Below are 12,938 nucleotides of genomic sequence, written 5' to 3'. Positions count from 1 at the left end.
AGGCGACACCTTTTAGTTACCTTTTCAAAAGATAAACATCCATCTAGCATCAACAAATGGAAAATCAATTTTCGTGCGCAGCTAAGCAAAACACAAGGAATAGAGCTTAGGCAGCGTTCTCAGGTAGATTTACGTGCAGCATGCGATATGGCGGTAATGTATTGCTTTTCACCGACACCCCCGATCGCTACACGAAACCTTAAAATGAATTCCTCTCTTGCAGTTTTTATTTGATACCTGAATTCGTCTTGATCAATGCCTTGATCAATGCCTACGAGTAAATATTGTTTTCTGCCAGTTACCGAGCGACCCCTTTAGTGAAAAAGCGACTTGATCACCAAAGGTCAAACGTGTTCTAGCTATGACACGGTCAATAAACACGATGTTGGTTTCACTGGTCACTAGCACCGACCGTTGACCTTTACTTCTTTGATTTTCGGCAGAAAGTTGATTTCTGGCAGCATTCGTCAACATTTCATCTTGAGGAACACTGTTTCTGAATAAATTACTTGGTAAGTAAACTTAACTACTTGGTAAGTTCTAATTTCAATATTTGTTAAGCATTATAGTTCATGACTTAGTGGTGTCATAGCACACATGCGAAGTTTTTTAGCCTAGAAGTTAACAACTTATTTCATTAGTTAATAGCTTTTCAATCCTGAATCAATTTTTCTGGCTAGCTTCTTGTTTGATCATTTACATCGCTTAAGACATTTTCTTAATACTTTTAGAATATTCGTATTTGTAAAGGCATGTTCTTAAAAAAATCTTTCTTATCTTCGATTCAGATCTTTTCTATCTACAAAAAGAATAATGATGGTTGATGTAGCTGCTAATACATTTCTGTCTCAGCTGTGTCACACAAGGGTAAGAAATAGCTTTTAATATAAACATGCTACTATGTGTTTTAGGCCTGCAGGTCCTTGACTCTTCATGTCGAGGACAAAGGCCAGTGATTGAAAGAAATCGTCTGTAGCCAGGTCAAGTTATGGAGTTGATTCTATTGTATCTCAGTAATATTCATGATTATTAATCGGTTCAGCGTGTTGTACATCGATGATGAATAATGAACAAAATTACTAAAATTAAATAACGACTTTGTTCACTCGAAAGAAATATAATTTCGACGTTTCGAGCATAACTCTTTATCAGGTAAAAAGAAAATTATATTTATTTCAAATGCACAAAGTCGTTATTCACTTTTTTTAATTTTTGCTCAGTAATTAGCATGCCCGTGTGGCTGAAAAAAGAAAACGAAAAGGAGATCTTGTGAAGACAAACGCGGCCTGTCTGCTAAGGCTGTTCTGGTCTCTAGAGCATACAAAGTGCCCTAGTCATGTAAAACCATTTTATTTAATTATATATAACTACAGGCCTAATTCTATTCTTGGTGAACTCAATTTAGGATTATCCTTTTTGGTGTTCCGTTCAAAACAGCAGTATATCACAGTTTTAAAAACCAGCCAAAGCGAAAGATATTACCCCCATTGCAAACTAACGTGAGGTGCACTGCTAGCACTGTTCTAATTGCCATGGGATAGCATAAGATGTGTTAAGATGCGTAGCCTAGTAACAAATGCCCTAGTTATACTTGTACTAGGCGGCAGTGTTCTGTTTCAGCGGACCAGTTCGCCATTCGCGGGAAGAAGTAGCCGCCCGATTTTGAAAGGCAGTCGAAGGATGAACTACAATCCCGGACAGAATTGTTGAGACAAAATGCAATTTTCTACTTCACGTTGCACCTGTAAGTTTGATTCCCCCCTTCCCACACCCGAATCAATATTGGATTAGTAGTTTTATCTTTTGTGCTTCAAAAACATGCATTCAACATTGAATGAAGGGAGGTTACTTTTTAAAGGAAAGAGAAAGCAATTTTTGTCCGGGATTGTAGTTCAGCGGGGAAATTGTCAAGTTCTTCTGAAAGTAAGCGTTCGCTTCAAATACTTTTTAACTGAATTCTCTTACCTTGAAAGACAATTTTTAAAGAAAATTTGACATTATTCATTATCAGGAGCCCCGGTTTTCATTTTGTTTATAAAAAGGTTTTGAGATGCTTCGTGTTTCTGTATAGTATCTGCACTTGGCGTCATAACAGCTATCGGCTTTCCTGCAGTTGTGACCATTCCACCAGGTTTTCCTCAAAGATGGAGGGCTAAAAGGGTATTAAAACAGTAAAAGCTTAAGGGCAACGAAAAAAACAGTTTAGCTATGACATTACTAATTTTGAGAAAACAACTTGACAGTAATTGATGAACGGGGTACGCGAACAAGCATGCGTCTTTCTTCTACAAAGCAATCCGTAAATTTCTTAACTAATGCGCGATAAGCTTTAGATATATTCTTATCCCGTGTAATACATATAAAGATTCTCTAACGTTTTGAATCTTATCATAATCATTTCACTGTAAGTGTGCAATTAAAAACACTAGAAAAGTGAAGTTTCCGCCAGAATATCCCCCAATTCGAAATTTCAAAGTTATTTTCAAATGACTAAATCAGGGCGACACTAAGAGGGTGGATAAGGGTTTAGAAAGACGCATGCTTTTTTAACCCTTTACTTAACCCTCTCTGTTCAAAGTGGCACATTTTTTAAAACTTAAAGCCCATTTTTTAAGTTGACAAAAGAACTAATTCAAGCTCACACAGAGAGATTTCAGCTCTTCAAATTTACCTGTCTTTGCAAAGGCCATGTGCGAACCTGTCCATTAATTGTTTTAATGCTATGAGCGTGTGTTTTTCTATATTGAGGGTCAGAGGTTACTTTGAACCTTTTCGTGACGCGAATCGAGTTACATCACGCAGTGCGAGAAATGAAATTGCATGTGCAACTTATTTACTTACTTCGAAAACAACGATTATAATTATTTAGTGGTTGGTTACACAAACTCAAGGCATGTTTGGTAGCAGTTACAAGCACTATAGCAAAAAGTAGGCATTGTGCCACTAATTACGTTGGCAGTTTAAGGCCTAAACTTTTGGAGACTGAGGGCTTAACCAAACTTAAAAACCAAAGGATTTCGAAACTTAAAAAAATGACGAACGAATGGAATACAATTTCACCTTTAATATTACAATCTTTCTTAAATATTTGTTTTATCTGGTGATTTAGAATTGATAAGAAAGCAAATCTTTTTTTGAACGAAATCACGAAACAGAATGAACAGAGAAATACTTTAAACTTGATGTCATTTTTTAGATTAAAATTTTAATGATATTAGTTTATATAAGTCGCAAGCCTCGATTCTGAGTCCATTGCTCTTTACAGTTGAATTAGCACGACAACAGACAAACAAGTAAACCTGTTATTTAAGGGGCCTCCACATAATGGTTTTGATTCACCCATTCACGCACGATTTTCTTTACTTTTCACGCATTCACGCACTGCAAAAATGGATTTTCACGCTCATGCAAACAATAAATGTAATATCAGCTATTGCTCATCAGAGCCCTGTTTGAAGGACTACAACACTATCTTCAACCTCAAATATACGAATTTTAGATTTAACTATTGTTGGTTTATTACGCACTAAATTGAGGCAATTTTTAAATTATCATTCAAAATTTCATTCAGGAATTCACGAATAGTTAAAGCCTTTTCAGGACGTAACGCCAGGAAAACTCATATTTCAAGGAAAAATCGAGATTTCGCGACTTCACGCACGAATTTATGGCCAATAACGAATCAAGCATAAATATGGGGCGCCCCATTTAAGGCAATTGAAAGAATGGCAATACCTGGTATAAGAACGAATACTACGAAATCAATAAAATGCTAAATAGTATGACATATGAATCAGGCACTGAAGATCAGAATAACACAATATCGTTGAGATAACGGTAATGCAAATGAACCATATTTCAGTGCTCAATTAACAGGCAGTTCTGGGAAACATCCTCCTCAGGTGACCTTTTCTAATGGAAGATTAGCTGCGCGCAGGAGCCTATGTAAAGGAGAGAACAATGGCCTACTGTTCAAAACAATGAAAAATCACTGGGGCTGGAGGGGCAATTGTTCCCCTAGTTAGTATTTTTGAATTATCTACTGCTGTCCGCGTGAAAGGATCTTCATATCCAATGCCATAATTTTTTTGGCTGCCTGCTGCCATTTTATTAACCCCAAGTTCAGCAAGTGAGAATTTTTGGAAGAGGTTGTGCAGGGCCGTCGCGAGGCAAACCTTTTCGGGGGGGGGGGTGTGGACTACAAATTTACCCGATTAAAAAAAAATTACCTGAAATTCTTAAGTTGCTGTCACAAACCTCTGCAATACATTTTGCCAATCTAACTGTATGGCATATAATTCACAACATTCATTTTAAAATTATAATAACGGACTTTCCTAATGGTTTTGCAAAATCTGTATACCGGGACGGGCAACTACCCGAGGCGGCACCATGGTTGCCGCCGAAGGAACAGAAAATTTTCGAATTTTGATGCTTCCAGTTCCCTGGAAAATGCACTCTTTTAAGCAAATTTTACTAAAGCAATCCTCCTAATCCTACCGAAAATTCTTTTTTTTGCAAACAAATTGAACAGCAGATAGAAACAACTGGTACAATTTCGCCGTGGTCTTGAAAAATTCCATGTTGTCAGTTACTTCTAAAGCTATGTAACAAGCAGCACTGGTTGCCAATTTAGATCCCTCTTTCCATCTTAGCATGCCTTTTTAGGGGAAATGGACACAAGACACAATTTTACCTAAAGAGGGCCTGGATTTTTAGTGTTTGTGCCAACAAGAAATCTTCAAATCTTCAAGTCATTAGTTTTTATCTTCCTTCATATCAAGAAGTATCATATTTAGCCAAAGAAGCAACTATTTTTGCTTGATCCTTTATTGATGTTAATACATGAAGGTCGCTGAAATATCTAAAGCGTTTCTTCCACTGGGCGGATTTTACCTGGAATTTCCTATCGGGATACTATTGGGGGGTGTGACACCCCCACACCCCCCGGTCGCGACGCCCCTGGGGTTGTGCAACAATTTACACGTTTTTGGTGTAATCGACGAAATTAAATCTTTATCTAATACTCACAGCTATATTTTTGGCTAGTTTCTTTATACAATTCAGCAGAAAATTTGTTTAGTTCGAGGTAACTGGCATTTCTCTCCAAGAGAGAAAGGAAATGGCTCGGAACAGCGAGCGAATGTTCGAGTTAACATAAACCGTCTATTCTATATAAACCCTTACATCAAACATGAGGAAACCTAGAAGCGTTCAAAATAGCAGACAGTCGAGATATGAGGTGTTAGTTTACGATATTTTGCAGCCATGGCCTTGTTTATTTTGCAGTATGCTAGATATTGAGATGGAAGAGAAGTTTTTGTATTTTTTACATTTTGTGCTTCCTGAAACGAACAGGTGAAGTTGCATCTAAAAAATTACTGTTTTCTCCCTGTTTGAAGTATCTAAAAAGATACATAAGATTTTCCTTCCACTAGAGAGTTGCAAACATCGAAAATTCAATGAAAGTAAGCTGCAGTTAAATGAATGTCTAGCGACAATCTTGGTATAGATGGTGGCCTATTCTAATCACATGGCTAAAAAATGACAACCAACTTTTTCATAAGAAACTCGCAATAAGAAACCAGCGGTGGCCATTCCGGAAAAATATGAACTTCAGTGAGAGTCAGTGGCGACTTTATGGGGGTTCAGGGGGCCACAGCTCTATACCCCTGGCTTATGGTAGCCAAAAGGGGGCCACGCATCTAGAAAAATAGGGATAAAATTGTATGGAATAAGACCCCGCAGATATTTTGGCATCGGGCCCCGCATTCTCAAGAACAGCCACTGAATGGAGTACTCGATGACGACCTGTTTTTCTAATAAAACAATGAGTATTGCCCTGGCAGATCTGAGCGACAGCTGTGTATGACTGTTGCGCTCAGGGGCAAAAATACCGGGGGGGGTGTGGGGGGGGGGGGGTGTGACACCCCTCCAATCTAAAAAATAGTCGATTTCGCAGGGCAATCGAAGATTTCGCAGGGCGCCAAGAAGAGCTTTGTTGCCACGCAGAAATGTCACCTCTGAAGTTCGTAAAGGGCCGTTTAGGAATTTTGAAATGGAAATATCATATTTGTTATGAACCTACCTTCCTGACATTGCATTTTAGAGAACGGAACAGGTATGTCAGGAAGAGCTCCGTTATTAGTAGAGCGAAAGCATTCCTTACCGAAAGTCATAGCCAATGGATGCAATGATTGATGCATAAGTTTATGAGGGCAAGGTTGAGTCCACACAAATTGATTTAAGTTGTAAATTATTTTCATGACAGGCACGGCGTCACTGAGGGGAATAGGGGGCCGAAAGCCCTCACTTTGGTCAGGATAAGAACTTTTTTATCATTTTTTCTATTAATTTTTAACAGTGCATGAAATAAAAAGAGAGTAAACCGTTAAGATGCCGATTTTTTTATCTAATTACTAACTTTTTCACATATTTTGTTCTTTTTTTTTCTTTTATTTGCATTAGTAAATCACTTTCTGTATCATTGCAATGTTTTAATTTTGGATGGCCTTCTCGATACAAGAAACTGCACATTTCTGTTCCGGAAAAAAAATCCCCCAATCAAAACAACATCTTCCTCTGTCATTCACAACTATGTCCAGTCTGAAAGGAAAGGTTACCGTTTCTTTCTTTCCACAACGTCTATCACTAGAGTTTTAGCATGACATGCCCCTCCCTATTTTTCCCAATAAACAATAATCAGTTTTTTAGCACAATAGTATTTTGTTGAATTTCAGTCTGAAAGATGCTTTCTAGCCCTATTACAAGTTATAATTTCAAAAATTTTCTTCACGTCGGACCCAAACATGGTGGGTCCTCCTATATCACTAACCGTGATTCTTAGTCCCCCACCGGGCTCAATTTCGTTGCTCCGCCCATATAATGCACCAAAAAATCATATGCTACGAGATAGAAGCTTTATTATCAAGGAAAACCAAATTTGACATATAATTTACGCTCACGTAGAGAAATAGATATTTCATAGGCAATGAAGTTTCAAGTTTGTTTTTACTGCTTGGAAGTTTTTCCTTGGTAAAGACCAGTGTACACTGGTGAAACTTTCCCTAGTAACCTATAGAGTATAGACAAACCTTTGCTACGAGGTCTGCAGGGCACCACTCAGTTTTGCAAGGCAGAAACCCTTTTCACCCCCCCCCCAAACCTACTGGCCAAGTTACGCCCCTGGTTGCGCTTGGCTAATTCTTAAATGTAGCCCTTCAAGGCAGGCTTCCCTTACAGCCCTTTGAGCAGGTGAATCGAACAGTTATTAATCCTTAAGATCTTGTTTTGTTTTCACTTGAGACGATGACCAGTAACCGTTAAGAGAAGTATAATCATATTGCTTTACAAATAATATGGATCACCTGCTTGTATTGATTTTGAAACAGGCCAATGAAATTCGCTACTTGAAAAGAGGCTGCTTGAAATATACGAGAACGAGGGAACTGGTGACTTATGGACTGACGTGTTGTTGGCCTCTGGTGACTTGTCCCATTTGAACTTTTTATTCATGCTAAAAAAGAGGCAGCAAGCAAGGGAGTTGAGGTTGACAGTTCGGTACAAATGGCATTATCTTGCCGAAAATATTTTCTATTTATTGACGAGTCAGAAGTTATATCCCGAAAAATCTTTGTTTGTAAGAAAGTCTGAGAATACATTCCTAAAAATTTTATACCACGTTCTTTTTGCTGTCAGAAAACGCATTGCAACAGGGAAAAGAATTTCCACAAGGAAATGAACATGGCTAACTTTGGTTGAATAAAATCAGCTCTAAAATAAAATCATAGAGTTACTTCATGAAGAGCACGTTGCTGAAAATTATTACCCCTCCTCCAACATTTTTCATCAAATCTAGACGAAATAGAAGATTAATCCTGCTAGAAACTGGTGGGGACATGCCTTCCCTCTGTAGCAGCCCCCCCCTCCATTGTGCCGTAATTGTCAGCTTGTTGCCTTACAATTATAACTCAAGCAAAGCCAGATGAAGCTTTGTGTTCAAGAACAGTAGCCTGAGATGCGTCTCTGGTATCGCATAGCGTTTAAGGTTCATAACTCGAAAAACATTGAGGCAATGTGCTTAAAGATGGGCAGCAAAATGGCTGGTTACGGGGAGGGGGGGTGGGGTTAGACAATTAGACAATGATAGGATAAGCCGCATTATTTCGCATGACCATCTTTCTAAGAAATATCATTTGTTCTCTTACTACCTTGTCATGGGATGGAAAGCAAAAGGTCTTTCTCCGTCAACCCCATTTTCAACCCAGATGCCATTGTATAAAATTTTGTTCATTGGAAGTAAAATGGCAACACCTAGTGCTTTCATCTCACACTATCTAGCCTGCAACTGGCTGATTTACAAACTAACAATCAAATAAGAGTTGGTGATTTTTCAGACAGTGCTATACCCATGGCTTACATGAGCGATGTAAAAAAGGAGCGAAAAGAAGGGACAGGAACATTTTAAGGGGCTACGAACTTCAATTCCCTTAGCGACGTCCTTTCTTTTATCAATAGGTTTTTCTGAAAGGAAATGTATCTTGTACTGGCGCAGGTAGTTTACTTAAATTATGGCAATCAAGCCAAATAGCAACCAAAACCATCTTAACGGTAAAATGTTACTAATTTATAACCCTTTAGATTCCGAGCCAAAATTTATTGCTTACAACAGAGCTTCCAATTTTTCATTTAACAGTTCTCCTCTTTAATTTAACCATCTTTCGAAATTTTACTTTCACCTATTTAGAGGGTAGTAAAAATCCTTTTTGCCTGGCATGTTAATACAATGCATAATTCTGATATGAAAAATTTATGTGCTTCTTGGGTTCAAATATTTGATGGACTCCACATTTTTGATTCACTAACGACAATGATATCTGCATCAGGCAGCTGCTCTCATCACATCATACACTGATTTTTACAAAAACACACTTTACTAGAATACTGAGACTTGATTTGCCAAAAAATAAAAACAACGTAAGAACACACACAGCTTCAAATGAAAAATTAAAAGAAGAAAAAAATGTGTTCTTGTAAATTCTCTCACGCGTTAACAAAACAGAGAAGATTTTATCAGCTGATCAACTGTGCTGCTAAAAATTTCATGCAAAATTGTTATCCACTTGTCTTATGAACAATTTATTAGATGTAAATGTAGAAAGATTAAAGAGGGAATAAGAACAACATTAAAATAACTCAAAGCCTCAAAATATCTTATAAGTGGGAACACCGAGTCGTGGGAAAAGTCTCCCGGTTTTTTAACAGAAGATTGCATCAGGCAACCTAGTTGACCACTTGGGGTGACCGCCACCACACAAACCCCCTTAACCCGCTCATAGGATTTTCCACTGCAATTGCATTGCCAGTTTGGACGAGGTGCCCCGTCACCTGATTCCATGTTCATTAAAATTATTGATGTTTATTTGTGATTAATGAATTGTGGGAGAGACGGTTTTCTAGGCATAGTAGATCCTGGAAAACGTTAGCCAAATGACTGGTATGAACAAGTCTTAGAAATACTTGGGGAGGGGCACCGTTCATTGCGGCCCCCAGAATCCGAATATGCTTATTTAAATTATATGACGTAACATGCTGCTGCCTAGATATTAATTTAAATATCTTAACAGATGTTGTTATGATCTGAGCAAGATGATTGGCGGGATCTCTTGCTTTATCTAAAGCTGTGTGGAACCTGTTCAACTAGTTTCAAGGGTTTTGCTTGTATGTTATCGCGTGACTCTTCCGTGGCATTACGCAACAAACAATGTTTTGTGACCCCTGCACATAGGAGAGGTCAAACTTCATTTTCTTCTTACATAAATTCAAGCAACAACTCTTCGAATCACGTTTTTCAACAAACTGGTGTAGCACTTTCCTTCAAGTGAGAATGAGGATGCCCATGGGCGTAGCGGGGGCTAAACGTTTAGGAGGAGGGGGGGCCTTAGTACTGGTCTTGCCCAAATATTGTTGCTTTATTGAGCCATAATTGCCAGAGTGGGCCTGTGAATCGAAAACCTTGCCTGAATAGGGGGGAGGGGGGGGGGGGTTTCTCTGTAGCCTCCAGGGAAAAGGTCTCCTACACCTATGGGGTTGCCATCACTTTAGACGATTATACTACAACCTGTGGGGATTTCGTGGCTACTCCCAAGAAAATTCGCCCTGGCATGTTATAAATACCTTAATTTAAACTCGAAAGAAACTTTACTTGGGAAAGATGAAAGATTTAAAAGAGTAGCACTCTCTTTTTGTTAAAGAAAATGTTTATATAACCAAAGAATTTTTAGAACTAGCAAGTTTGAAATTTCAAGACGGTTTTTAAAGCATCGAACCCTCTTATGGCAGCAAGAAGAATGATTCAATTTGCCTTTACAATTGTTGCCAATGTTTCTCTCGTTGAATCTAGTTGCTTCAAAAATTTAATGCTCGCACTGGCTGCATAGACCCTGTGCATTTTGCATGATTTTCACAGTATCCATGGGTATAGGAGACATCGGGGCTGTGGGGCTGTCCTCCCCTTAATCAAGCAAAATTGATCGAATTTTAAGCCCATTCGGACAATTTATCTCATTGAAGCAATTGCAATCGGGGAAAATCCATACCAAGTCCCCCCCCCCCCCTAAACGTTTAGCCTCCGCTACGCCCATGACAGCGTCACCTTTGCTTGTTTGGCCGTGTGCAACCACCCCTTATGTAGTAACAATATCTTCCCTTGTCCCCTACAAAAGAGAAAATAGGATAACTTAAACAATGCTGTCATATTGTGGTAGATAAAGGGAAGAAGACTCTCGATCGTATTTGTTTGCGAGCAGTGTGGTCAAACGAAGGGGTGGCATAGTGGTTAATCAGGGAAGCCTTCGGAATTATCAAAGAGGAAACAATTTATAAATAATGCCATCAAAAGTTTTCGTTTTCAGCCAAAATTTTTTGCTCATGTTGGATGCTTCTAATCAATGATGTCATTTCAAAGCTGAAAAGCTCTTACTTCACTGCCTCCCTCCTTTGACCTTTCTTACGAGCATCTCTACGGCAGAAAACTGTTAGGGGTTTTCCCTTTACTGCTAAATGAATTATATAACAATGGTTAGTATATCAGGCATATAAATGCTTCTAATCGATGTACCCCGTGAAAGTAAGCGCTGCTGCGTGCAACCTGCTGCCAAATTCAACAATCCCATTCCGTGATTGCCACATTCGATTGCGTGCTTGCGTGATCAATAACTTTCAAAACATTGTCAGTTTAGTTTCTTCGAACATTAAAAAGTGCCTTTCGTAGGTTGCTCTCACCTTTGGTAGGTTGCTAAAATTATTTTTCATTTAAGTTGGATACACAGTTTGTGGTCTGTTCATAGAGTCAGGTAGAAGACACGGTACCACAGTTCAGTTGGTCGTCCATATATGGATGGGCAGGTCAGGCATGATGGTGACCCTTATTCAAGCTAAGGTTCTATGAACAATGCCCTATTTGCATACGATTTTTGTTTCACTCATCCTGTCAGAAATTCAACTATTTTCTCGAAGGACACTTGTTAAAATGGAGGCTCACCGCTGACTTATTCACCCGGCCCAAGGTTAGAGTACAATATTACCAAATAGTTAGGCGGTAAACATGAGAGCTTTGCAACAAGTTACTACGTACGACCAAGCAGAAATATTTGATAGACTAACAAGTTGCTTTTTATGTTTTCATCGAAGCTAGACCATAACAGTTTCGTTTTTAATTGTATGTTTTAGAATCACTGGAGGCCTAATAATTACGATCGCGAAGCAAGCAATCCAAGGGGAAGTCTCTGTAAGTTTTTTCAAACTTATTTAGTATTATTTAAACATCTTCTTATATTTTAAACAGTATTTTAGCGAAAAACAAAGTCCAGCGCGTACGATCTTTTGTTCGATTTCCAGTACCAGAAGCGCGTGGCTTTTACATGCTTTTGACTCGACTGCAACAGTAACTTTTGAAGCCTTCATATTGTTTTTCATCTATTTATCGAAGTGTAATTGTAAGTATCTCCAGATATTAAATAAAATATAAGTACGATTGAAATTTTCTGAAAATGGGACGTTAAGAATAACCGTCTAACCAAATGTTATTTTTCAACAATTCTTTTATCTTTGGCCTAGGCGTGGAGGTCGGGATGGAGGAAGCTGTACAGATTCTGGTCTCAAACAGTAATCGGTTCGCTGCCGACTTAGGTTTAAGGCCAACAGCAGACCAAAAAGTTTTAAAAAAGCCATCTGAATCTACACCAGAGCCTAGCGCCCTTCCTATGTGTGAAATATGCGGGGACAAATCGACGGGCAGACACTACAAAGTATTTTCTTGCGAAGGTTGCAAGAACTTTTTCCGGCGAACTGTTCGAAGGGGTTGCAAGTACAAATGTCCGGCATATGGTCAATGCGATGTTGATAAAAACCAAAGGACGCGATGCAGAGCTTGTCGAATGAAGAAATGCATTAAAGTTGGCATGAAAAGAGAAGGTTTGTAAGTTTTAACAGTTTTTCGCACCGCATTTATGTTGCAGTAAATTTTTTGTGGTTAGATCGTGCGGGTCATAACACAAGGCAGATTATTTAAGAGGCCAAAGTTACGGATCTCCAAATGTTATGCAATTTATATCTTTGTCTGTTTGAAATTTTCATAACAATGAAGCAGGTTTTATTTTTAACTCTCTGCTGTATAGAATAAATTCAAATATGTTTCTTACGTTTTTTAGTTGAGCTGTTTTGCGAAAACTTGCTTAAAACAAATCGAACCCTTCATGTTCACAAACAAAACTTGCATGAATGGCAAATAATTGGTTAGCTTCAATGCTTGACTAGAAAGGAATATATAAATATCAGTTCAATTGTAGTTTCTTGCATCATTTTTAAGCCTGAGATGATGAAATAGTTCAATCTTAAAGGGAAATGTGTTAAAAATATTGTCGTAAATAGAGGGGTCT

General features: G+C 38.4%; 1 protein-coding gene across 2 annotated transcripts in view; it reads left to right on the top strand.

Annotated features, from left to right (window-relative positions):
* Nucleotides 1–202: 202 nt before the first annotated feature.
* The window catches only part of LOC135686807 (COUP transcription factor 2), a 17,766-nt gene continuing 5,030 nt past the window's right edge, over nucleotides 203–12,938 (top strand). Inside the window, exons 1-4 of one of the 2 annotated variants that reach the window (XM_089109031.1) lie at nucleotides 203–512; nucleotides 789–867; nucleotides 11,731–11,788; nucleotides 12,118–12,474. In XM_089109031.1, the coding sequence (XP_088965157.1) occupies nucleotides 814–867; nucleotides 11,731–11,788; nucleotides 12,118–12,474 (469 nt within the window). In that variant the 5' untranslated portion in view covers nucleotides 203–512; nucleotides 789–813. Of the gene's footprint in view, nucleotides 513–788; nucleotides 868–11,210; nucleotides 11,568–11,730; nucleotides 11,789–12,117; nucleotides 12,475–12,938 lie in introns of those variants that run through there. The other variant, XM_065203152.2, reaches the window with a different exon arrangement.

This window comes from Rhopilema esculentum, chromosome 6 (genome assembly GCF_057945365.1).
Source record: "Rhopilema esculentum isolate cy_ngs chromosome 6, ASM5794536v1, whole genome shotgun sequence".
NCBI lineage: Eukaryota > Metazoa > Cnidaria > Scyphozoa > Rhizostomeae > Rhizostomatidae > Rhopilema > Rhopilema esculentum.
Note: the sequence above shows the minus strand (reverse complement) of the source record. Positions and strands in the feature narration are given on the sequence as shown.